We start from the raw sequence: 27,863 nt of genomic DNA, 5'->3' as shown, positions 1-27,863 counted from the left end.
GGTTTTGTGTTGTCAGCATTTCAGAAAAAAGTGCTACAAATTGACAAACTCTTACACATTTTAAAATGCATCGGTTGTATAATCCTCAGGCATCTTGGAGTAACAAGAGAACAAATAAAAGAAAAAAAAAAAAGCATCCAGCATTTGTTTTCAAAACTCAGGGTGGAAAAGCAATACTGAATACTTGTCATATGCACAGGGTTCTTTGGTACACACAGAGTTTAACTGGCATTTAAGTTTGAAGTCACACCACAAAGTCACACCAGGCAGTTGCACATGTGTATTCACCCCCTGCTGAGCTATTTCAAAACTAGGCAGGACTTCAGCTGAGTTATAGATAGCAATAATAGAAAGGATGGCTGCTAAGCCTTTCTGATTGCAAACATCCTTTGTTTTTTCACCCTTCCTCAAAGAGAAGCATACCTGATCCAGCCCTGCTAAGTTTCTCATGGCCTACAGGCAACAATACATATCAATAAACAGAAAATAGCTAGTTTTTGAGAGGGAACTTACTTTGTTTTTCTCACTTTAGCAGGTGATAAAGCACAGGAATGACTTATGATTGTCTTCTGTTCCCCAGCTCCTACTGGGCAGTAACAGCCTGTGGTGCATTGGAAACACCCTGTTACCTGCCAAGTACACATGCTCCACAGACCTTGCTGCACTGAACATATCCCTGTCACCAACTTCTACAGGTGCTCAGCCAGACAGAGCAAGCACCAGTGACAGCCTTCGGGGTGACTCAGGCTCCCCAGGTCACACAGGTGCATGCACAGAGAATGTGTGTCCTACGACCATACTTTGCATGACCATGATTGAGGCAGCACTAGAACTCCACAGCATGAAACTCAGATGGTTTTGCAACAGACAGCAGAGGGCCTGTCAAGAGTTGGGACATAAACCTCACCTCAAGGGTGCAGTGGATGGATGATCTTTTTGCCTGGAATAGGCAGAACCTTGTGCAAATAAGTGATTTCAGCAAACTGCTGACTTGCATCTCAGAATAAGAAAAACTGCCAGAAGACTGGAAGAATTGGGTTAGATCATTAATTAATTAGTTCTATTATGGAGGACAGTTAAGTCCACTGCTGTTACTGCAGTGAAAGAGATGCTGCAGTTCCCCTCCTTCTGCTCCTGCCTTCCATCATGCTCATGGATTATCTAGACACGGGTTCAGTGAGTGGTTCAGTGATCTGATGCAATAAAAAAAATTCCTTTTTTTTTTTTGTGAGGGCATGCTAGGGTGGTTTTTTTTGTCTGATCACCTTGCTTGCCTGTGACCGCTCAATCTCTGGCTTTGATGCCACAAAAGCACCTGCTGGGTCTGACAGAAGAGGTAGGAAGAGGCAGAGCACGACTGTTTTTTGCACTGGCAGCCTGCAATTGTACCAGCTAAAGCAGAACATCAAACTGCAAACACACACCAGGAAAGGGAAATGAGTTACCATTTTAACTGTTTGCCTATTTAAAAGTTGACTGGAAAGCCTAAGTATGATGGATTTTCTTATTTTATTTCAACATGAGACAGCTGTATTGCTATCAGAATTTCTACTTTTATGGCCGTCCAATTTCCCATCTGACCTAAAAATTGTAAAATCAACTTGCAGGACACTAAATTAATTTAACTTCTCTGTTCTTCTTTTTTTCCCATTCCTAACAGTGGAAATAATGGTGTTTTGCTATGGGAAGTGTAAGTATTGAATTATTTCAGGTTTGTAAAATCCTTTACCCTTTGAAGATTAAAATGCTCATATGTACCAAGCACTCAGACAGAAAAGCTGTTGGTTTATGAGATGTGATGTTTCTGAAAAATGGTATTTCTGTCAGTGAAGACAACTCAGAGAAGGTCACAATTTTTTTGGATCTTCTTCGCCTTCTTTTAGTGAACCACAGGGCTGAAGGGCTCTCCAAGAGGTCACCGTCTATTCAATACCAGCTTATGTCTTCCAGTACATGCATGATGTGCTATGGGGCACTGTTTGTGAACTCTCAGCACTTCTTTCTGCAAGTGGCTACTCCAAAATCCTCCAGCTGACACCTTCTCGATTCCTGGATGCTGTAATATTCTACACATTTAAATACCTGAAGGAAAGAAGAGTTTTAAAGTCAAGTTTCTTTATTTTAAACTTATTGAGCTCCTGGCAGTTTTGAAGATAACAGGATTTTCATGTTGATTTTAATTATAGTAACATTTCCTGTTATTCTACTCCAACTGGAACATTATCTAGATATTTTAATAATGTCTCAACCAACACGGAATTAACATTGTTATTTTAACAGTCATTACAATAATCAAAGTAATAATTTCCAGGAAGCTTTCACCAAATTTCCTAAGTTTTTAAATAGGAGAAAAAACAACATTTAAATTATAACATGTTTTTCCAAGAACAAAGGACTTATATTTGTGCACACAAACACATATACACACAGGCTATGCAGACAAGTATCTTTGTATCATCTTTCAGAAAAAGTTGGCAGAAAAAATGTCCTCAGTTGACAAAAGCCAGGCAAACTAACTGAAAGGTGATATTTATGTTTGACTTATGGGATCAGATTCCACTATGATTTCCAACCTGGCAGCATGCTGTGGGAAAAACAACAGACTCTGCTGACATCCTTCTACAATTTGGGTGCTTCCACAGCAATTGCAGTGAACAGAGTCTCTTTTCCCTTACATCCAACTACTCCCAGCTCTGTGCTTCAGCAGGATGTCTTCCAGGTGGACCAACACATCTGGTTTTGAAATGTGGTAAAGCCCAACTTGGTGAATTGATCTGCATTTAAGTTACCCTCCCATTCTTCTTTCTTCCCCCTTTGTTTTGTAGGTTTTCTATTAAGCTATATCATTTTTCTGGTGCATCTCACTATGTTGCACTGCAGACAGGTGTATTAAAGTTCCTGGCAGGAATGATGCTCTCTGTCAGAGAACTGACCAGATCATTAAACCATAGGCTCAGTCTGTACTTAAATCCCACCCTAATGCTATTTATTATTTCTATGATTATTTTTACTTAGGCTTCGGATAGTGGCAGCACTTTAGAAAACAACATTTTGCCCACTAGACCCAGCGAAGAAAATAATAAAATAACACCAAAAGAATATGAGGAAATACATGGTTGTTTCTAAAAAGAAGAAGTTAAATAGAATTAATCCATGGTGCTTCTGTTTGTGTTATTATTAGTTCCTGCAATTAAATAAATAATGAATTCCCCAAAAAACCTTCAAAACCATCTTTCTGAAAAAACAATTTTTTCCCAGACAGCTGCAAACTTCAGTTAATTTAGATCCCCTAGACAATGTGCTGTACATCATGTGGTACATACACATCATGCTCTCTGTTCACAAAATTAACTCACATAATTGCTAGAAACTGCTTAAATTGCTCCGTAGAGCAAGTGTCTTCCCTTAAAGAACCCGAAGTTTATAATTGCAACAAATGAGTACACATTATCTGCCCGCCTTCTAGAAACAGCCAGAAGCAGTTTCACTGCAAAGTAATCAGGATGTGTTCAATCATGCATAGAAGTATATAGTGCTAAGCTGGAGTAAGCACTCTGCTGTAAAACAAAATGGTCACATTTTATAGTGAGATAATGATCATGTATGAATTAATGCTCTGAAAAATAACTCCTTGAGTACAGCTCTCCACTTTCTAAAGGCACGTAACTAGGTCATTGCTGTTGCAAAGCCACCTGCAGATCAGCACCCACTGTCTCAGTGAGGAGTTAATTTCAGAGCCTATACAGGACCATGCAAATACTCATATTCTTGCACCTTTCCAAAACAAGCAAAGGAAAAGGCAGACCTCAGTTATGTTTAGACCCTGAATTTTTTTTAATTAGTCCCATTACACTGTGCCTAACAGCTTCATCAGAGGTAGGGATGATGACACACCAATGAAAGTGCAGCAGGGTTTGTAAGGACATACAATTTTGTTAGGCAGATACCAGATACAATTTTGTTAGGCAGATGTGTAGCTCTTGTGCGCAAGGATCCTTTTTTTTAATTCTGTTCACCCTAGAATCAGCTTTCTGTGAAGCACTCCAGGCATGCAATCTTTGTGCTCTCCCCTGTAAAGTGGATGGCAGATTACCACCCAGATCGTGGTTACCTCCTAAACTGGGGAACCGACTTGACTGAATAACAACCACCCCTGGGATTTCTGCTCCCAGGACTCTTTTCAGCCAGTTCATTTCCTTGCAGCACTTCACTATACAGTCATGCACCACTTCCTCTTGTACAGACAGTGACAAGTCAAAGCGGCCAGGATTGGGTCTAGAAATAAAAGGTTTATTTGTCATTATTTGCCAAAACTGTTTACATGCATTCAGCACGTGGTGAGCCAATAGATACACGTTGACACTGAAGGAAAATCTGCCTTTTTCCCCAAGCAATTCCTGCTGATTGCTGTGACCAAGGAGTCTTGGATCCTTTGCTGAGCTGATTCAACTCTAACCCAGCAGAAAGCTATACAACTTTTGGAGGGAAGATTTTCACTGTTTATTTTTGACGGGTTCCCCCCCACCCCGTGACAGTGACTTCAATTACCTTACAAAAAAGATCAGTGCATACCATAGTTATCAGGAGGTTAGTAGACCAACCACTCCCCTTGGGGACAATAAACTGTCACACTGACTTGGTCCCTCCTTGCCTGACTCTCCTCAGTTTTGGGAGCTTTGTAAAACACTGATAAAACACAGTTTAGGGAGGACTTATAAGTGATAACATTTTGGCTTCAAGAAAGCAGCAACAGTGCAACAATAAAGAACAAGTCTGTTGCCAAACACAGATGTCCCATCTGATGTGTCTCGCACACAGAGCAGTACTAATTCAAGGCTGTATTTCACTGACAAATCCAGGTATGTCAGTGCTTGTGAGCTGGGAAGATTTTTTCCATGGAAGTAATTAGCTTAGAATTACTATTGGAGAGAAGGCATAGGGAGTGCCTTTATCTTACACAGGTATAATAAGTTAGAGCTGAGGAGCAGAACTGGAGTGAACCCAATAGGTCAGACTGAACCATCTCTGCCTGGTCTCAATGACCATTGTACAACCTCATTATGTAAAATACACATAAAAATAGAAAATAGATTATTTTCTATAATCTATTGTGACTCTAAGGCAATTACAGAGAAGCACATATAGTTTTGTACAATGACAGCCTGCAGTGGCTACAAATTGAAACTGAAAATTGAGACTCAAAGCCCTGCAGAATGCAAAGAGGCAGGATCATCCAACCATGGGGATGAGATGGAGATACCACAGACCTTTTCTGCTCCTGCACATAAAACCAGAAGAACAATAACAGAGGCTTTTTCCTAAGGTCATTGGGAACTTTTGGGTTGCTCTCTGAAAATGTGGAGCCAGAAATAAAAAAGTCATTGGTAAAGAAAGGAGACAGGATGATGTAGCCACATCTGTTTAGAAAGGCTTGATCAGGAACAGTAAGGTGCATGCATTTGTATGGCATGTCCAGCAATAAGTCCAACTTGTATGTCATATCCAGCTATCCTTGCGAAAAAACAACCTAAAACTATGGGGTTTAATACCGTAGCACTACTGGACAACAGAGTCTTAGTGAATGGAAACAGCATTTATTATCTTGTCTGGAACACAGGAAATTCTGCTTTTCCAATTAAGTCAGTGCTTTAGAGTCCTCAAAACACTGTCCTAAAACAACTGTTTTTATCTCTTTGTTGGTATGAGTAAGAGCAGCTATTTATTAGCTAGTCGCTCAAAGAATCAGCAGCAAAATGTCAAATTAATCCTTCCCCAAAAGGTTGAGAAGATGGCATAAAAATAAAGTGATGGTGATAAAATAATGTATTACTTAAAACAGTTTAAATTTACTGATGCAATTCCTGGTTTCTTGATTTAAATCAATAAAAAAGTAAATTGGGACACTTGCAGTTTAAATCTAATTTAGTTTGTGAGTTATTTAAAGCTACACTTTTGAAACCTGTGATGAGCATCTATGTGTAGATTTACACTAGTTTAACAACACTTATTTTAAATGTATATCCACAGCCAAGCTAGTGCATCATTTTCATAGCCAAAAATTTTCATACTATAGGCATCTATTGTTCCCTGGAAAGGGGTTATTTTTTATACAACTCTTTTTTAAATGAGGGTATATTTACTCACTAGCAAGTCTTTTAGCCTTCTTGATTGCACATATATCTTTGGGAATGTGAAAGCAGGCACATTTTGCATTGGAGAGACAGCGGAAAAAGAGCCACTTCCCTGCACACCCAGCCATGCACAGAGGGGATGCACCCAGGGTCTCACGGCTCAGTGGAGACATCTCCGTCCCAGAGAGCACCCGTCCCTTGCCAACACTCTGCTTCTTGGACATGCAAGATTTTGCAGCTCACCAAAGCTTCCATTTTCCAGGTGAGTTTTCTGCACTTTTTGTTGACTGCTCATGTGTACGCAGGGTCTCAAAGGTGGCACAGGGTTTTGGGGTTACATCCCAAGTAGGGCTTGTGCTGCATGGTTTCCTGGCTGTGGTGTGTGGCTGCTGCAGAAACTCGGAGTCACTCGGTGCTGCTAAAACCATGGCGAACAAGAGGCCTCGTCCTCCACAGCAGCAAGGCGCTGGCGTGCAGTGACACCGGGGACCAGCCCCGCTGGGGACCTGCCGAGGCCTGGGGCTGGGCAGGGACTGGGCAGCAGGATGCTCTTTGGGGAAGGAGGCCCCTTGGTGAGGTAGATGGACTTTGGGGACGAGGTTGCCCTTTGTGGGGGAGAATGCCCTTTGGGGAGGCGGATGCGCTCTGCAGAACAGAACGACCTTTGGGAAGGACACCCTGTGGGGAGGAGGAAGCCCGGCCGGGGCGGGTCCGGGCCCGGGGCGGGCAGGCGGCGGCGGCCGGGCCCATTTTGAGCGCGCGGCGGCAGCGGGCGCAGCGCAATGGCGGGGTGGGCGCTGCGGGGGCTTGGCGGTGGCACTGGCGGTGGCACTGGCGGTGCTGCGCCGCGGCCGTGCTGGGCGACACGCCGGCAAACTGCTCCTTCGCCGACCTGCTGGGCGACTGGGAGCTGCGCGCTGGCGGGCTGGCGGCCGCCACGGCAACTGCTCGCAGGCGGGTGAGAGCGCGGCGGCGCCGGCCGGCTCCCCTCCCTGCGGAGCCCCCGGCGGGCGAGAGGTGTCCCCCGGGAGCGGGGCGGGGGGAGCGGCCGCTCCGTGCCGGGAGCCCCCGGAGCCGGCGCGGGCGGGCGGGGGAGGCGGCTTCCTGCGCTGTTGCAGTTCCGCTTTAGTGTGGGGTTTTGTTTCTCTTTTGTTTGTTCCGATTAGGATTTGAGTAGGCCTCTCCATAGGCCCCATGGCTTACGCCGGCTCACTGCCCCTCTCTGACAGGAGCCTTCCTGCCCTGCTCTGCCTGCCCGGGCAGTGGCTGTTCCCAGCAGGAGAGGGTGGCAGTGCTGGTGACACCTGGGCACCTCCTGGGAGGCCGTCAGAGCTGGCAGTTGGGGAAGCCCGACAGCATCCAGAGAGATGGAAATACCACTTCCCTCGAGGGGATAAGAGTAGTGGGGAGTTACTATTTAGTGATTGTATGTCAGTGTCATTTTAAAAATAGTAGATGCTTTGCATTTTTTTTTGTCATCTGCTTTTTGATCAGAGGAGACAAGTGGCAGTACCAGCAGAGGAGGTGAGGTGCGTGGTGGGGTTGGAGCACTGGTGTGAAGGAGCGTAGGATGGGTGATGCCTCATCCCAGATGTTGTAGGGGAAAAGTTGTCATTGCAGACACGATGCCTGAGTGACACAGCATCCAAGACCTTTGTAGCTCTACAGCAAGTTGTGTTTAAATAACCGGGTGTTTCCTAGTCACAGGTGTCTGGTGCTGCTGCTAATTAAATGTGCAGATACTGTCTAGCAGTGAAAAAAATGAGCATGTAGACCCACTGACAGGTAAGTGGAAGTCCTAAAGTGTCTCGATGTGCTTTTGCAGAAGACTGCATTCAACAAGTGTATTTTAGCATTCTCAGGAATACAACATCCTTTATACTCCTTTTTTGTATTATTTTTTCTCTTCAGTAATCATGCCATAATGTTTCTTTTTTTCTTTTAGGGCCTGTGGAGAAAAAGGTGGTTGTCAATCTTCAGAAGCTAGATGTGGCTCAGGATAGTCTGGGCAACTATGGCTTCTTCACTTTGATTTACAATCAAGGCTTTGAAATTGTGATAAATGATTACAAGTGGTTTGCATTTTTTAAGGTGAGTTGACCTAGTGTGTTCTACATCTCTGGCTGTTGCTAGAATGGTCTGTAGTTAGGCTTCTCTTCAGTCCCTGAGTGCCACAGTGGGTCAGTTGGGACACTTGTCGATCTTTGGCTGTAAGGTTTGCCTGAATTACCAGATAAAGGTTTTCTTCTTACTTTGTTTTGAACATAAGGAAACAGTGATCAGTGGTTGGGTAAGGAGCAGAGAGAGGGAAGAACTATTCCACATAGGCCATTATCTGCAAAAAATACAGATACTGGTACTTTCCCTTCTGGGCATGCTTAAAGCAATTGAAGGCCTTCATGAAGCTAACTTTCTTGGTAGCCTGTAATTTCTTTTTTTTTTTTTTTTTTTGACCCCGTGGACCCAAGTCAAATAGCAAATACCATTGCTTTTATTTTTCCTTCCAGATGTCATCAAATGCATGGAAACTTTAGAGCCATCTATTCTCCTTGATGGAGGATTTCTGAGATCTTTAAATTTTGTTTCAGAATACTGCTTTAATATCTAAGGAACCTTTCTGCTGCCTCTAATTATTCCTTTGGAATAATACTGTTCTCTTCAGTCCCCCTTAATGTCCTCAGGTCAAGCTGAAAATGGTTATGGTAGGCAGGGGCTGGACAGGAGAAAACACTCTTGCTAGGAGTGCTCTGCTGTTGTCATGATGAGTGGCATGATGAATCTGAAGGGTGGTTGGAAGTAATCTCTGCAGGATGACTTTACTACCTGGAAGACAGACAGGTCTTCTCAGCTGGTGAGGAATTGCTGCCTCTGTGAGGATAGTGGAGCACTGTATGCTGTAGTATTGTCCATGAACTCGGTTTTGAGGTGTCGTCTCTGGCAGGGAGAATTCAGCAGTCATTGTTGGACCCATCTGAGGAGAGTATAGTTGAAATAGCAGACTTTGGGCTGATATTTTACACTGAAATACAGAGTTGCTTTACAAGCCAATATGCTTAGCAGAAAAAGAGGTGCTGATTATCAAACGAATTCCTGAATGTGAGGAATTTAATCGTAGAAACAGTGTGGCCTGCTCTGGGATGTAAATGGATCTGTTAGGTACCAACTTGAGGACAGCTGAGAGTCACTAAAGGCTGCTGCTGTCCATACCTTGTGAAATACATCCCCAGAAGATGAGCACTAAGTCAAGTGACTTATAAGCACTGATTTCATGTATTGCACTGATTTGCAAAAGTACTCTTAAAACAACATACTGAAACTGTTACAGAATAGTTTAGGCTGGAAGGAGCTTCTGGTGGTCATCTGATTCATCTTGCTGATCAAAACAAAGTCAAATATACACCTGAGCAGTAGCAATACACAGTAGCTTGCATTTTATGGGTGTGAGTGTGTCTCAGCCCTTTGTAAGCTAATGGATTAATTCTTAGTTTTGAAGTTGGCTTTGCTATTAAGAAATAGCAAGCTTGTTTGGGTTATTGCTTAGTAATGGGGAATCCGCCAGCAAGACATATTTAAATTAAAGACTTCTTTCCTTGAACACCATAGGGAGGATTAGAGCCCAATTCAGTTACCCTCTTTAATAATTTTTTGGCTGTAAAAGGAACAACAGATTACCAAGATGCAAGTCTGTTGTTGAGAATCATGAGGAAATACCACAGCACTTACTAAATGCATATTTTGCTGCAGACAACTACTTGCTGTTATTGGGCAACAACATGCAATGTGTCTATCTGCAAAACTCCCAATTTCACAACTGTCGGTGGGGTCTTGGAGGGAGGAGGTGATTCCTTACAAACTGCTTGACCTTGTGACATATTTAATTGTGCATATCTGTTTACTTTAATCCACTAATGCATTACATATGAAGTAGAAATACAGCATGTCTGAGATTGAGCAGAGGGAGGATTTGCCAGGTACAATGAGCAGCCCTATTTAAGCCAATACAGTACTTTGTGAGTTTCAGGCATAGAAGTGCCACTTCTGCTAATTGAACCTCCAGTGTATTTTTTCCTAGTGTTAAAGAATTAAGCTGTTAATTACTGACAGGAGGAATGCTGGGGGCTTGTCTAAGTGGTGGCTTTATTAGAGCTACTGTACTCTGTAGATATGGACACAGCCTGTTTGGCTATGCATGTTTCAATGAGTTTTTAATAGCTTCTTGTTCCTGTGGTTTACTAAACAGACGCCTACTAAAACTTTCGTAGGGCCTCATTGCCTTTACAAGGTATTTGTTCTTTTGCTTGCGGCCTGTGGGGAAATGACTTTGTACACCAGAGGAGTGGATTGGTTGAGCTGATCAATCTTATTTTTTCCTCAGTTTACTTTAGTATCTTAAGTAAAGAAGCTCTAACAGTGTTTTATTTCTAACTGTTGTACACAGACTTAAAGTTCGCCAAATTAAATTCAGCATCCTCCTGCGTTCTTGCATTCTGCTTCTTGCAAGTTACAGTTACTCTGCCTGGTGTTTGCAGCACAGAATAACTTGTTTAATGTGTGCATCTGAAACATCCCTGTACTGAACTTGGATGTGAAGTTAGTGTACTGACTCTTGGCAGAAGCTTGATCGTGTGCTTCTGCTGGATGATACAAGGATTCTTTAGGGTTGTGCAATATATAAAGCTTTAAAGATATATTTTTTTTTTTTACCCCTGAGGGATGGCAAAAGAAATAGGAACAATGTAACATAAAAAGCTAGAGTGAGGCTGAAAGGAAAGTTGAGGCCAACTTGTTTCAATTACTTGGTATGTTTGAGGTATGTATTTATTATTAAGGCTACCACTTTGAGAAGAGACAGTTTAAGGGACAAACAGCAAGAATCTTATGAGACTAAGTGGTACTACTTCTGACCCCTGAGATGTTCTTCCGCAAATACCAGAAGTCTGGCATTTTTTTGTATTGAAATGTTATAACTACTTCAGTAAAAAGAAAGAGATAAATTTTAGAATATTTCACCACTCAAGTTACTAATCATTTCCAGAGTCACTTGATGGCATCTTTGTCACATCTTTTTCTCTCTTCCCCAATGCTCCCAAATTTGGTTAAAATCAAGCACTGCTCTTCTGAAATAAACAGCCTAGATAAGTGACAGCAGTTAATGTTTTCAGGATATGGAAGAAAACACCAAACCTGAATGCATTTTATTTCATGTTGTTAAAGTAGAAGGCTAGAGTTAGTAATGCTATTTAATCATCCTGCAAATCAATAGAAAGTTTAACCTGTCTTATTTGGGCTTGCTTAACTGGCAGTGAGCAACTGCTGCTTCCCTAAAGTGTAAATCTGGAAGCACAAAACTCAGAATTGCAGAATGTTTCCTAAAGTAAAGAAAGTGCACCTAGACTTGATATTTGCTTGTATTTTATATTGGGTAGCAAGATGCAGTGGTTTGTTCTCGTAACATCATCTACTGTATTTTTGTGTAGTTGGCATCCGCAAGTCTTCAACTCCGCTCTCATTCAGTGTCTGCTTCCCATAGTAAAATGCATAGGCACACTTGTAAATTTGAGAGGTAGGTCTTTCCGCCAGGTTTAATGTGTAGGGTAGTCCTGCCTCATGGAGCTCAAGTTGGCTTATTGCCCAGGCATTGCTTAAATTGAGAACAATAGATTTAAAAGGATGGGCTGCCTCTCTGTGTGGCACTGCTGAATTCCTGTTAAAGTGCTGTGACCAATAAGGCCTCCATCCTTTTGTGCTTTCCTCTCAGTGAGATTAAAGCTTTTTTAAAAGCTTCAAGCAATTATGGTTTTTATTAGGACTAGAATTGAACATGCAGTTAGATTATGTCATGATGACCAACACAGGAAAGACTATTAAAAGTATACTTCACTGAAAAGCTTACCTGGGTTCAGATATCTAACAGCAAGCTTTGAAGTTTAGCTACATGAAGCCTTTTAAGGTTAATATTGGAGTGGCTTGGCTGAATTTTGGCATTAGGCAAAAACACATGAGTTGTCAGGCTTGAGAAAAATAAGCATTTGAAATAGAATTATATTTTACTGTTTTCAAAGCTCAGAATTGGAACTATGAATATAATTTTGGTGCCTTTTTAAAGGAGTTATCCTAGATTGGTCAGGTTGGATGGAGTTAATGCTGCAGATGTGAGCATTGGGTGATGAAATTATCATGTGACGTGGCTGCAGTGGTCTTAACTCAAAAATGAAAACCCTCTTCTAAAGTCTGCAGGGAAATGCATACAAGCAGTTGTCCAGCAGTTGCTGGTGATCAGCTGTATGGCTGTCGTCCTCCATGAAGGATGCTCTTCTGGGGTGGGTTCTGTGGATGTTTTGGATACTGTGCTTGCAGCTTCAGTTGAGTCTGACATTGTAATTCACATCCACCTGAGTCAGCTGTTGCTTGTGCAACAGTGCCATATTCCTGTATGACTGACTGTTAGTTGGGCAGGTGTGCTCATAGTCAGTCCTCTAAAACTGGTACAGTCAAATTTCCTAGATCTTACCTGTCAGTCCTTCTCTAGTAGAAATAAGAAATGCTGCTGCATGTGGTTTTAGCAATGATTTGATGGTGTACCTTCTGTAAGTAGTGAGCATCATTGTGATGGCACTGATGAGGTTTTTTTAAAGGCTTGTCTGCTACTTCTCTACATCAGTGGCTCTTGATTAAAAGTCAGAGGGGGGAGAAGGCAAATTGTGACCTTATGTGGGTATATCTTCATTTCCTAGCTGCAGTGTTTAGTGATGTTGAAATTCCCGTTATCCAAGTGTCTTTCATGTGTTATGGTCTCAAAGTCTCCATGTCCACTTTTCAAAGTCATTTCAGTAGTAGCTTAGTCTGGCACTCTACAAAAAGGTAGCTACAGAGGACTTGAATTGCCTCATCTTAGGCTTCTACACAGACTGTCTGAAATTGGCTTTTATGTCTTGTTTATATTGACGTGTTGCTGCTGGCTGTCCCTTCACCTCCTTTCTAGTTTTGCTGATATGTGTGAACTGAAAGAATGGTGTAAGAAATTCACTACGTTCACTTTTCGGAAAGATAAGTTGCATAGATGGTGTGAATGCTATTCTGGTTACCTCTCTACATCTTTAAAAAAACAATGAATTTTATTTCTGGAAAGGAAGAGGGATTTCTAGTAGAAAAACTCTTCTTTTGTTGGTTTACTTTGCTAGTTAGCAGATAACTCATTGCCTTTTTTTCCATGAAGATAAGTCCCAAATCTATGTTACTTGTTTTAATTCAGTATAACACTGTGCAAGGCAGGATTGTTGCAGGAAGCAGGCCTGTTCCTCTGATAATCCCCAGGTATTCTGATGGAAGGCCTATGGTTATTGAGAATGGCTGTACTTGGTCCTCTTAGAATCTGTGGCAGCTTTTAGATAGAAAAGACAGGAATTAATTTCTACTGTGATGTAGAGCCAGAAGAAGTGATTGCACAGTAAATTAGATGTAGAACACTACCTGTTGGTTTTGGAAGTGTCTGGATTTCTAGTTCTGCTGTTGTGAAAAGGGTATTTCTCAAAAGTCATCTCTGGACCTTGCCCTTGGTATTTGGCCAAGTATGATTATTTTTTCCCACATTGCACAATCTTGCACAGTAAGATAGGAAGAATAGAAAAAGGCAACAGCTCAGCCTTCTGGTGCCCCCACCCTGCTCCAGACAGCAAACACACTTGCTGGGTGTAGATATGTTGCCTCTGCATCCTCCAGACTGGGGACAAAACAAATTCCCGTTGTTCCAAAACAGTCAGAGGATTAACCTTTAATTTTATTCTGCTGATCAATAAAACCTAATTATTTCACTGTAAGTTCTCCTTCAGATTTTTCACAAAACCTCAACATAGTCACAAACTTCCCAGTCTCTTTAATTAATCTTTTCCATCTTGGGGCATTTCCATCACTGTAAGCCACCACCTTCTTCAGTAAAGAAGCTGAGCAAACATTTTGTTGAAACATAATTACAAAATCCCTCTACCATTGTACATGTGCAGCTCAAATAGGATGAGATTTAATGAAGTTTTCTTGGACTAGGAAACTTGAATTCTGTTTGAGTGACCTTTTTTTTTGTGATTAGAAGAGTAAAGTTAAAGCCTTTGTTGCATGGGGTTTTCAGGTGCCTTTGTAGTGTAATACAAAACAGGCTTTAACCTTAAGAGATGAGTAAAGAGCCACACACACTCCCACCCTGCGGCATTCTGTTGACAGAGGATTGCTAATCCAAAAAATTAATATAGCTGGGCAAAGTGTTATATGAAGACACATTTTGCTGAGTATATTGAATTATTACTCCTCTTCAGTGCTAAAGTGAAGACTTGTGTGGCTGAACAAGGAAGCATTAGGACTCAGGACTTGAGGTTTTAGTAGCAGTCTCTGCTGCCAACTTTAAATGAGCTGTGAGCTGTTCTCAAGGGATCGTCATTTCTTGCTGTCTGATTTTAGTAGTTCATGTGAAATTGTTTCTTGATGTCTTGCCATCACAGCTCAAACCTAAAAAAGTGGCTGGAAGTTTCATTTTTGGTTTTGACTTGTGAAACAAAAGCAGTGCATAAATAGTACATAAATTTTAAAACAGAAATAGCACATGTCTCCCTGAGAGGTTACTGGATGATGAATTTGCCATCCTCCCTGTGTTTGTCTTAGTTTCTCAAACTTCTGTATCAATCCAGAGTTAGCTTGGCTGGTCACATATTTGGCTGAAGAAATCTCAGGGCCTTCAAGAGAAGGTTGAATACTAAGAGGTCTTTTACATCTTGCTGGGAAAGTAACTGTTGAACACAAACAATCAGTACGGGTTAGCTGATACTGATATGAATGCATACATGGCTGCTAAAAGTGCAAGTCACAACCCAATTGTATTCTGTAGCTATTTAGTATCAGTTTCTTAACCTCTGGAGTGTGTTCGGCCACTTCCTGTGAAACACTGGCAAGAAGAAGCAGCTGAGTGGGTGGGGAACTACTGCTGTGCTAACAAATGCATCTGCTCAACACAAGCATAACTTCTTCACATTACAGTACAAAAAGGAAGGCCAGAATGTAACCAGCTACTGTAATGAGACCCTACCAGGATGGGTGCATGATGTACTTGGCCACAACTGGGCTTGTTTCATAGGACACAAGATTTCTTCATCTCCATCAGATGTTCACATCAATGAGCTACCTCTCCAGAAGCCCAGGGGAAGGTAAGCAACATATAAGTGACCTTTACTGGTATAAAATCTTTCATTACAGTGCTTGAGGTTGTAGCTAAAGTCATAAGAACCAATTCTAGTACTGGGGGCAAAGTTAATGCCAGTGGTAATGTTGAAAATAAACCTGAATGCATAAGAACAGAGGAGGGTATGCCTGCTGCATCACACAGTTTCTCCTTCAGTCTGTAGTGAAGCCCAGTTATAAAACTGGCCTAAGGAAGATGGTTATATTTAGTCTTTCTCACGTTCTAGAAACCTTGCCTTGATCCAATGATTCCATGTTTCTTTATCAGTCCCTACCAGAGGACACTTCCAGAGTTAGTTTGAGTTATACTGAGTTCAGAAAACACCTTTAGTTTCAATCCCAGTCCTTTTCTTACTGTTTTATTTGATTGCTTTTATTTGCAGACTCTCCCACAGACGTTATGTGCACAACTTCGACTTTGTAAATGCTATCAATGCTCACCAGAAGTCATGGAGAGCGACAAGATACAAGGAGTATGAGAATTTTGCCCTGGAAGAACTAACTAAAAGAGCTGGAGGTCTCTATTCCAGAGCTTCAAGGTAGCAAGACACTTTGTTTGGCAATGAACCCCACTGCTGCCAAGAGTCTGCTTGTATTTGTCCTGGCTCTTAGCTGTGTTTTGGCTTGTAGTTCAGATGTTGAATCAAGTTTCAAGGACTTCCAGTTTGTGTTCATGGGGTGTGAACATATTTTTCATCTGGATGATTATTTGAGCATCTGTTGTCTCAAGCAGTTGGGACAAATAGAGTCGCCTACCCTTTAGTCTTGCCCAGTAACTTGCTGCTGAATTCATATGTGCAGGGAAGAAGTGGGGACAGTCTCAGTTGTCATCTCACTGTTGTGTCTGCTCATCAGCTGCCTGCCATAGTTGGGAGTTTCTGCTTGTGCTTCAGTATTGGTTCTGTTAGTTCATAGTTGCAGTTGAAAAGCTGTGAACTGCTTTCTGCTCCTAAACATGAACATCAAAGATTTCTGAGGGAATTCCATGGTTACTTTGATAATTTGCCATGCCTGCAACAAGAGTCCTCTAGCAGGAGTAGAGTGGCTCAGTGAAGAAGCATGAGAGTAGCCCTGAGAATGCCTTCAGGATCTGGCAGATCACTTAGCTGAGAGTGGTAATGGGAATGGGTACATCATCCTCTACATAATTGGAGAACTAGAGTTTTTTGATCTAATGATTCCCTTCTTTATAGCTGTTTTACCTTCTTCATAGTTTTGCTTTTTCTACTCTTGGTATTTCTTTGAGTAGGAATGCTACTTACTTTGCCAAGTGTGGCAATTGTATGTTTGTAGAAGAAGGTCCTACTATAGAATAAAAATCTGCATGGGAATATCATGCAGATTATGGTTTCATTGTATAGGTAGAAGTCACCTTGTAGATGATCTTAAATACAGTAAGCTATTTGGAACCTCTCTTCCACCCATGCAGTACCATCACAGTATTTGATTGACCCTCTCCTGCTTTCAAAACAGACTCCAGTGTCTGGTATTTGTGAATGGCACCTGAGGACAAGCATCAGGTTATATGAAAATTGAATGCAGGAAGCTCTTGTCTTGCTGATATGAGCATCTCTTGGCTGCAAGTGATAGATGAGGACAGGTAACATTCAATACTTCTTCAAAAGTCACAGTAAAAACTTGTTCCAGAGAACAAGTGGCAAGTGGTACTGCAGTTAGTGAATTGTTGGTGTAAGCCATGCCCATGCCTGAAGTGAAACACTCTGTAGTTGCCGTCAGTGCATGCTGCCAAGGCAAGATGCTTTCTGCAGTCAGATACTCTACATACCTTGTGATTGCAGTAAAATAGCTGTTGCAGAACTGTGTTGCTGTAATCTCTGAGAGTTGCCTCAGCACTTCAGGTTGGTGCAAAAGTACTTGACCTCAGCAGCTTGTGGATGTTAAGGATACTCCCCTGTCTGACCACCCAGGAGCCACTCTGGCAGTCACACTCGCACCACCTGAGCTGGGACCGGGGCCCTGTCGCAGCTATACCCCACACTCACACTCAGAGCAGGTTTCCTTACCCACTTGACCTCGGGGTTCCCATAGCAGAGTCTCAGATGTCCAGATCTCTAACATGATTTAATCTTGGTGCAGTAACTAAATAACCAAATAGCAGCTTGATCTGGGTACCTCTGAGGAGGGACCTCAAACGAAGGAGCCGCTGGGCTTTTATACTCCCATTCTTAAGCATGGGAAAGTCTGGGGTCCTCTCTGAGTGTCCTGTCACCTGGCTGGGCCACAGGTCCCTGTGCCCGTTGTTATGCAAAAGGATTTTGCCACCCAGAGCTCAATTTGAAGCTCACACTGCAACTGAGCTACCTGCACTGAATGTATTCCTCAACAGCAGATAGTTAATAATATAGTTCCCTCAGGGAGCAATTTGAGTAGGTCTTGAATCCTGCTGAAGCTTATCTCTTCATATTGACACCCACTCCGTTTAAATGGAGACTATTTTACATTGCATAGTTTGAAGCAAGTCCAGCTAGTAGAAGCCAAAGATGAAAACTGAGTTACGCAATTGTTTCCTTGCGTAGAGTGTGATATGTTTCTCAAAAGCATTTTCTCCTCTTTAGACCAAAGCCTGCACCTCTAACACCTGAGTTACTCAAGAAAGTTTCAAGCTTGCCAGAATCCTGGGACTGGAGAAATGTGAATGGTGTCAATTATGTCAGCCCTGTTCGGAATCAAGGTAAAAATAAATAAATAAAACCTCCGACTTCAATGTTCTAGAGCTCCTTTGATGTAGTTTGCTGCTAACCGGAAGGTTTTGCCTAGTGTCTTGCGGCTGACAGATTTCACCTTTACTGTGAATAACCTGTGGAAACTGGGTGGAGTGCTGGCTAACAGCACTGTACCATAAAAGGTGGTGGTACTGGCTTGTCCAGACAGCACTGACTTACTGGAGTGAGAGCCAATTACCACAGTACCCTGCATAAACACAGCTGTCAGATTTTGTCCAAACAATCTCAGCCATGGTTTTCTGCACACTGACTGATGTACATTTTATTTCTTTCCCTGATTTCTTCTGATGGCAAATTATCACTCAGCTTTAATGAATGAACCCATGAAAATTATTTATACTGCCTCCAAATCTTATCATCTGGATAAATTTAGGTGTTACTTAAATGGCTAGTTGCAAGAGGAGACATTAGTCACTATGGAGATGGCAGACAATGATAAATATAAAATTCTGGTAAGAACTTTAAAGGATACCATGGTGGTATATGTTGATTCTGTAGGGAGTGTGTTTATAGCACTGTGGTGTGAGATGCCTGAATTATATGTTTATACAATGGAGGCCAGGAGTGAACTCAGTTAATGTGTCCCTTCCCTGTGCTGCCATTTGCAGATAAACTTGAATCTACTGGTAGCTGTCTGGTGGCAACTTTTGGGGGAAGGAAGCATAACATTAGCATGACGGGGAAGGGATGACTTAAATCACTGATCCCTCATTTATGGCTTAGTTCTAACAAATTCTGCCAGCTGTACTCCTGGTAGCAGAAGCAGCATAGGAAGGCTTGTGGAATTTCTAGCTACGTGGAAGCACTGGAAGATGGCAACAGGAAATTATAGGGTCGTCGGGTCATCTGTAGTTGTGAGTCCTCTACTTTCTCCTAGTGGGAACTATGAATATCCCAAGGGCTCTTTTATCTTCCAAACAATGGAATACTCAGTTCCAGACTTACCCTTTCTCTGTTGTGTTGCTTCACAGTTTCTCTAAATGAGAACTAGTCTGTTGTTTCCAATAATAAACCTTCCTGCACTTTTTATGTAATCTGAGGGTCCATGCTGAGTATTTTAAATGTCTGTAGAACATGCATTCTGTTCCATCAAATTACAATTTTAGCTTTCAGGCTTAAAAAAACCCCAAACAAAACCTACGAAAGAGGTCATTCTATGGACTTTATAAATACCACTGTGGTAGCAGGAAAGAAATTTAGCAGCCAATCCAACAGACTTCAGACTGAAATGGTTGCATGAATTGTATTTGTCACATTTTTGCACACATAATGCACCAAAGTGTTCTGCAGTGTGGCCCATCTCCGATGCTGTGACTGTACAGTGAGTGGGAGGCATCTTTCACTGCTTTGCTTTGCCCTGCTGGGAAAAGAGTGTTCCTGTTCAGGCTGATTTTGTCCCTTCTCTTCAGAGATGCATCTAACTGAGTGAAGGTGCAATTTCACGAAGTCTTGCTGTTGTAATAGCTCTGCTTTTATACACCTACACAGTTCAAGAGAAAGTATTTTGTTTTGTTCCTCAAGCCTCCCTCCTTTTCATAGCGCTGCAATATTTGACTTACCCACTGTCGGGAAACAAAAGGAAATCAGGCACTTTGATGACAATCAGTAGATAAAGTAGGACCTCATCCAAGTAATTGTTCTTCCCCATGAGGCTTGTCATTCCATTTCCAAAGGCTTTTAATGAGTGAAAGGAAGGTCCTAGAGAGTGAAGAGGCCTAAAGCTAGAAGCAATACTAAATTTTGATGCAAAAGTAAGGAGACTTAACTCTCTGCCAGGAAGCAGAAGGGAAATTAAGATGCCTCTGAAAAGCCAGTGTACAATTACATGCCCTTGGGAAGCAAGGGGAGCAGGGATGAATCCACTGTATCAAATGTGCTATTTATACCACTATCCTCCTAAAATCAGTTATTTTAGGAGTAGCTGTAGAGGTGGAATATTTTTTCAACTGCAAATTACAGGACTGAATCCATTGGTAGGTTGAAATAAGAACAATATTGTCGGCGTTCACTTCAAATAGTTCATTACCCCTTAGCATATGTGCTCCATAAAGGGTAGATAGAACCTTCTCAGCCCTGCTAATGCGGTCCCTGAAGCTTCATTCTGAAGGAATAGTGTGATTGGATAGCTCTTAAATGCTACTGCTGGAAAACACTGGAGCAGTACATTGCCTCTTATTCTTGAATAAGCTCAGTGTTCCCTGAGAAGTTGTTAGAAGTGGGTTTTGAATTGCATGTATAAAAGCTAAATGAAGATGTAAAGTTTTTGCTCTATTGGTTTTGAACTTCTAATCACTGGTAGGTTTTAACTCTATTCAGTGGACTTTAGGAATAGTACCTGATAGCAGCTGACTGGCCTCGTTTATGTTACTGACTGGTCCTTGTGGTTCCTTTTTCTCCCCTTCTCAGGCTCATGTGGCAGCTGTTACGCATTTTCCTCCATGGGCATGCTGGAAGCAAGGATACGTATCCTCACAAACAACACTCAGAAACCAGTCTTCAGTCCCCAGCAGGTTGTGTCTTGCAGCCAGTATTCTCAGGGTAAGGATGCTGGTGTATATAAAGACACCTTTCAAGTAATGATAATGAAGGATACTTTATTTTAAAAACTTCCATGCCTTCCCCATCACAACACAAGTTCATTTTTTCATAAAGTATTGGGTAGGGTATACTTTATAATACTTTATTTGAAACAAAAAAATATAACAAAACCAGAGTTGTCAGCCCACCTCACTGCAGCAATGGGATTGAACAGGGAGAAGTTGCCCTTATGCTCAGGATATTGCTGGATTTTACATCTACCTGTGAGATGGGGAATACCTAAGGAGTAGGGCTCAAAATGTAGTTGATTACAGTGCTTATGTAGAAAGAGTGGAACTAAATATTTTCCCAATGGCATATTCAAAGGGAGGAGGAGCATACAGGGAGGGGGAGATAGCAAAAGCAATGGCTAAAGCTTTATAGAGGACTGTATCCTTGTTAGGACAGATCTTTTTGGTGCATGTAACTAGCTGCTCTTTCTGGAACGGGTCCATGTATTAATGTACCCAGTATAGTTCCCACAGATGTAAATTTTGCCTTGTATGTTTCAGAAAGCTGTCTGCAGCTAACTGGAATATTGGGATGGTCTGGGTCACTGCAGTGTGTTCAATACTGAAAGAATTCCGAAAGATTTAAGTAGGAGAGTCTCCCACCTCAAGTAACATTCGAAGGGAATAAGTACTTTTTGTTTTTGGTTAAGGTTGTGATGGTGGCTTCCCATATCTCATTGGTGGAAAGTATGTCCAAGACTTCGGTGTGGTGGAAGAGGACTGCTTCCCTTACACAGCCCAAGACTCTCCGTGCCTTTTCAAGCGCAGCTGTTACCACTACTACACGTCTGAGTACCACTATGTGGGTGGTTTCTACGGAGGCTGCAATGAAGCCCTGATGAAACTTGAACTTGTGCTGCATGGCCCAATGACTGTTGCCTTTGAGGTTTATAATGATTTCATGTTTTATAAAGAGGGGATCTACCATCACACTGGGCTGCAGGATGATTTAAATCCTTTTGAATTGACCAATCATGCTGTCTTGCTGGTGGGCTATGGTAAAGACCCAGAAAGTGGTGAGAAATTCTGGATTGTGAAGAACAGCTGGGGCACCTCATGGGGAGAAGATGGCTACTTCAGAATCCGCCGTGGCACTGATGAATGTGCAATTGAAAGCATTGCAGTGGCTGCAACTCCTATTCCAAAGTTATAATGTAGGGGTCTTCATCCAGTGCCTTGTCCTGAGCCATGGGAACATACTAATGGTTGAAGACTGGTTAAAATCTGTCTTCTAGCTTGAAAATGCAGCTTTAAGGAATTTTTCCGCAGTAGAGCAGTTTCCATATGTGAGAGGATGAACACTGTTAATTCTGCTCTGTGCACTGGAGGCTTCCTCTCAAGTCTGACAGTAGATCACCCAGAATGGCAGTTTTGGTAACAGCGGTGATTAGTTACTCATCACTGGATATATATCTTCAGTTACCAGCTGCATTTTTTTCCATAGGCAGTCTTGACCTTCAGATCTCAGAGGGAAGTGTCTGCTATGTTAATCCATAATGGCTTTGAAGGGACACTGTAGTGCCTTACTTCTCAGAAATCAGGAAGTCACTGCAATTTGGAACATAAGTGTGTATTGGGAAGGGAATGAGCAATTACACTGATTAAAATGAAATTCTAAAGCTCTAAGTGTCCTGTGAAAACTGCATGTCAAACCCTTATGACAATAAAAATCAATTCTAAGTTTCAGGCTGTTATTAAATGTTCTAGTTCTGGATTTTATTGCTGTGCTTCACAATTGATCAGAGTTCAATAAAAACCACCCCACTCCTATAGGAGTTTGTATTTGTGGAAGAAGTTAGTTCTTTTAGTGACCTGTATGAGTTTTGAGCTTCCTGTCAAGAACTTTTTACTTTAGCAGAATAGAAACTGGTGGGAAAGAAGGATGAGAAGGGAGAAGAACTAGTAATCTTGCATCTGTATGACAGCAGCATCAAGCAAGTTGTTCAGGAGTCCAGTAGTCCTTGCTGTGGATATAGGACAATTCATTGAGTAAATTTGTTAATTCCCCAGTAATCCTGTTTAAATCCTTTCTGTTAATCTTTTGCCCTATTTCTTTCAAATATACAATGTAGAAACATAGAGTTGAGAGGAGGTATTGCAACAGTTGGAATTAACCATTTCTCAGCTAGCAACACAGTGCTTTGCTTGTGCAGCACTGGTCTTTGCTGTTCGCCTGAGGAAACAAAAATGGCACAGAGGTGAGTACCAGTTTCATATGTAGAAGGTAACTTCTTTAGTAACTTTCTATTAAAATGTGACTGAACTTACTTTGTATTTTTCTGTGAAAAATACAGTCTGATGGTTGGTTTTTCTAGGTGTAGGGTGGTTTTTCTAGGTGTAAGGAAATACATAAAATGCAGAAAAATTGAACAGTTTTCTGCAATCAAACTATCCCATTTAATTTAGGCAGGAAAACTCACTTCAATAGCAGAATTTTACAAGAAATTCTGGACTCTAGTTTGCTCAAGTGGAGGGGCAGGGAAAGGATAGCTTCATGGTTTTTTCAATCCCCTCCCAAAAAATATTAAGCCTGGTTGATAGTGAGCTGAACATGAGTCAGCAGTGCCCTGGCAGCCAGGCGGGCCAGGTGGTCCTGGGGGGCATCAGGCACAGCATTGCCAGCCAGGCAAGGGAGGGGATTGTCCTGCTGGGCTCTGCACTGGGGCAGCCTCGCCTCGAGTGCTGGGGGCAGCTTTGGGTGTTAATATAAAAAAGATACAAAGCTGTTAGAGAAAGAGGGCCATGAGGATGGTGAAGGGCCTTGAGGGGAAGAGCCACATGAGGAATGGTTGAGGTCACTTGGTCTGTTCAGCCTGGAGGAGAGATGGGGGAGACCTCATCACAGTCTGCAACTTCCTCAGGAGGGGAAGAGGAGGGGCAGGCACTGATTTCTCTCTGATGACCAGTGAGTGACAGGACCTGAGGGAATGGCCTGAAGCTGTGTCAGGGGAGGTTTAGGTTGGATATTTGGAAAAGGTTCTTCACCCAGAGGGTAGCTGGGCACTGGAACAGGCTCCCCAGGGAAGTGGTCACAGCCCCAGGCAGCCTGACAGAGTTCAAGAAGCATTTGGACACTGTTCTCAGGCACATGGTGTGACTCTTGGGGATGTCCTGTGCAGGACCAGGAGTTATACTTGATGATTCTTGTGAGTCCCTTCCAACTCAGCTTGTTCTATGAAGATGTGTTTAGAAATTTAGAACTTGTGTTTTGCCCGAAGTGGAGCAAGTGACTTCTGAAATAGCTCATATTGTGCATTGGATTGTTTTAGCTTAGGGAGTTGGGGGGTGTGGGGAGGAGCTAGGCTCCTGAATTTTTTTAATAGCTGTAGCAAATGAGATTAGCTTGAGAATAAGGATATAAAAGTTAGGTGTTTCTTTTTACTATCTTCCAGCCATTAGGAAATTGACTCCTTATCACCAAATTGTTGCTGATGCTCATGGCACTACGAATATATAAAACCACTTGCTACTCACTGTGCATTGTATCGTTTTAGCTACATGTGTTTTGAATAACATTCTGTGTTATTTTCCTAGGAATTCTCTCACCTGTCAGTCACTGCTTGTGTGTGGCAGCTGTACCAGTGCTAATAGGAGCGTTCTGAGAGTGGTCTGTCACTGTCACTGCTCCCAGTGACTGTCACCACACATTGTTTGCCTCTGGCTGGCCGCAGTGTATGAATGTCCCAATTTTCTGTATGCCAGAGTTGCACAGAGGAATGTCAGTCAGCCTGATGGAGCTGGTATGTGGATATAGATTGTTTATTTGCCTTCCTCCTATAAACAATGCATTAGCTGAAGTGGGAAACATGCTATCGCTCAGGAGAGTAATTGTAGGGTTGGCAGATATGTCTTACAGTTAACATGTAAAGACCTAATATATTTAACTTATCAAGGAAGGTTAGTAGATAATGTCATGGCTGATAAATGCTTACAGGGGAAATAAAGCTTATCATTAGCCCAGCAAACAGAGATATTAAAAGTTTTGTGTTTTGAAAATTAGTACATAAAGAGGATAAATAAGATACATCTGTTTAAGCGTAGTAAATCCTTAAAAATTTTTAAGGACTGTGGTGGAGTCTCCATCACTGGAGTGGGATGGTTTTCCAGTTGGAGCACTTCTCCTGACACCAGAATTGCTCAGATAATCATGCAACTGGTTTATGAAGAAGACATGGCAGGGTCATCATGACTCCTTGCTCTGTGACCTGAGAACTTGAAACACAAGGTGTCATTTAACTTCCAAAGTTGTCAGTCTAAATTTGCAGTGTAAAATTCATATAAAGCAACAGCAGAGATTTTTTTCCTAGATTTGTTCAAAGTGCTGAAATTAGGACTGAATAATTTTTAAGTTGTGTTGGTCCAGGGGTCTTGGAAGACAGGAAAACCAGTGCACCAGTGGAGTTTATTAAAATGGCAAAATGGCAAACTCAGGAGAATATTATAGCTTGATAGCTTCTTGCCTTTTTTTTTTTTTAATGACTTACACTTCATCCATTGCTTTCTTGTTCATTGCTGGAGGCTTAAAACTAACTTGTAAAATGAAGTTAAGAACATTAGACTACTTTTGAACGTTCTGCTAACATCAGACTTCCTATGGCTTCTGAAAATACTGAGATATATTTCTAAACTACTTTGATCAAGATGTGATTAAAACAAGGCTGTAGGTAAGTCTGTAGGTATTGTTAATGGAACATTTGCAAGGATGTCAAATGGAGAATTTTGAAAAGCCTTTTTTTCTCAATTTTTGTATTTTAAAAGGGACAAATGCTGAGGCACAGCGGTTACTTATTTTAGAAGACAAGAAGGAAGATGGACTAAGGAAGCAATTTTTCAGTGGTTTTAGTCTACAAAAGTGCATGTCTTACCAAGATTTTCAGTTTTCTGTTTTTCATTCTTCCGTTTTGGGGAAAAAACAAAACATCATAGCCTGGGTTTTTTTCCCATCAAATTATTAATTTCTTCAGAAAAGCCATTTCTGGTATGTGTTAAAAATCCTGTTAAAAGATCAAAGCTGTGACTGATTTTACTTTCACCTGAATGGATGGGACTTAACTCTCCTCCCGACAGTCCACAGGGATAGATCTGCCTGATACCACTGGAACTGTCTCACTTTGGCTTGAAATAACCGAGGAAATGGGTGGTCTCCACAGTGTGGTGAAGAGCATGATATAATGCCAGGAGCCTCTCGGGGATGTGGTGCAGCAGTGGGTGAATCTGCCTATGACTGCAGGAACTCCAGGGCATTGCAGGAAAGGAGCAGGGACAGCTGGGGGGGATTCAGGCTGTGGATGGCCTGAGACCCTGTGTGGAGGGGTCTGTCCTTGCTGTGTGTCTCACAGCACAGCCTTTCTAATGCCCTCATTTGCACCATGAGAGCAAAGTAGCACTTGAGTTGTAAAATAAAGGGTATTAGTGAGATCCAAAAGCCTGTGGGTGTGAACGCTCTTGTACCCAGAGATTAATGGCTAACTCTCATTTTCCCTACTGTAGTTCATTACACATGTAGACGAGTCTAGTTACTTTAAAAAAAGTTGATCTCAGTATCGACCTTGAAGTTGAAATTTTGAGGGTGAGCTTAAGCATATTTGAAAGGAAACACAAGTCCTTTCCATATCCTGAGCAATATGGGCAGCATGTCACAAACAAACAAAAGATGGAAGCTTTGACTACAGTATAAAATAATGCATCATACTTGACTACCCATTCTGAACAGTGAGTTTTAAGTGAAATGTCTCATATCCTGTTACACTGAGAGCCCGAATACCTTATGTGCTGAGGAGAAGGTATTGGAGACAACAGCTCAGGCAGGTTGGGATTTCTCTGCTGGTTGCTCTGGGTTCTGGATGTGCTGTAGGCTGAAGGAGTGTGAGCATGTGTATCTGTATGTTCAGGTTTCCAAAAAAGTACAAAGCATTTAATGGCAGGTAAAATGTTATTAATAACCTGCAACTTTAAGAGGTGGTCAGGTGCAGGACATTAAGAGGGCATCCTTTTCTTCTGTTCCCACTGAATGACCGGTGGTGCAGGAGGAGGAGAGGTTGAAGCCTTTCTGTATAGGCTAGAGAGAAACAGGCATGTGCATATGCAGAATTTTTCTATATCTGTAAAAGGAAAGGCACTGACACATACTTCTGCCAATTATTCCTAATTGTTTCATTTGGATCAGCTGGCTTGATCCAGCAGATGCTATTTAGCATGGGATGCACAAGCTAAATTAAACTCACTCTCATGGTAACATTTCAGTAGGCTGCTGGTTTAGCTCTCTCCTCTCCAAGCACATTTTGCTATTTGTACTTTCAGATATTTGTGTGTGTTTATGCTTAAAGTGATCCTTGGGACCTCTGACTTACCTCATTAAATGGAGAATACTTTTAAGGGCTGTGTAGACAGGCTGAAATCACTTTAGCAATACGACAGGTGATAAATATTAAGTACTGTCATAACCACCAAAGATATTAAAAGAGATGTCTTTGCTCTAGGGAGGATTTCAGAATCTTGAAAAACATTGTGCATTCTTAAATGTCCAGCAGTTCCAACCTTGAAGTTCTTCATGTAAGATGGGAAAAACTTCCCAAACCCATTAACTAATTAATTAACAGGTACAGAACCCTTAAAATGATATTTAGCAAAGGATATGTAATACATACAGTGTGTGGATTTTTTAAAACTTCATTTATTTAACTTTTCTATTACTCTCTTATTTAACACTTGAAACACTAATACAAAATGATGGCCTCTTCCATTGTTCTGTTTAGCATTTAGCTGGAATAAATTGGATTTTTGGTCTGGGCTATACATGGGATTCCTTAAGATTTTTCTTCTCATTAGTGCTGGTGACTGAAGGAATCTGAGTATCTCAGAAGGCTTCCTGAAAGCAGACAGTCCACAACTGCTGGGAGGCCATTGCTTCACCTGGAAATGGGGTACCCAGACCAGCTGTCTCCTGACTTTGGACTCCGTACTCTGCTCAGTGGTCTGACTGCTCCACTTCTCGCTCCCAGACTTACCTGCATCACAGTTCAGGAAAATCTTGAGCCCACTTAAAATCCTGGTCTTATTTTGGGACTCTCTCACTTCTCCCTGTAGGTGTTTAGGCATAAACAAGAATACTCCAAAAGCTTGACATTTGTGTGACTAAGTCTGCAGTCTGTACTATATTTTGCTTTGCACAAAGATTT

The 27,863-nt window shown here is 41.8% G+C and overlaps 1 protein-coding gene across 1 annotated transcript; it reads left to right on the top strand.

Annotated features, from left to right (window-relative positions):
- The first annotated feature begins 6,257 nt into the window (after window positions 1–6,257).
- CTSC (cathepsin C) lies at window positions 6,258–22,460 on the top strand. Its single transcript, XM_039555485.1, is given in 9 exon segments — window positions 6,258–6,393; window positions 6,527–7,045; window positions 7,048–7,089; window positions 8,077–8,222; window positions 15,153–15,319; window positions 15,737–15,892; window positions 17,930–18,045; window positions 20,504–20,635; window positions 21,336–22,460. Coding segments are annotated over 9 exon segments (1,917 nt in total). The 3' UTR covers window positions 21,839–22,460.
- Window positions 22,461–27,863: the final 5,403 nt, after the last annotated feature.

This window comes from Corvus cornix, chromosome 1 (assembly GCF_000738735.6).
Source record: "Corvus cornix cornix isolate S_Up_H32 chromosome 1, ASM73873v5, whole genome shotgun sequence".
Classification (NCBI taxonomy): Eukaryota; Metazoa; Chordata; class Aves; order Passeriformes; family Corvidae; genus Corvus; species Corvus cornix.
Note: the sequence above shows the minus strand (reverse complement) of the source record. Positions and strands in the feature narration are given on the sequence as shown.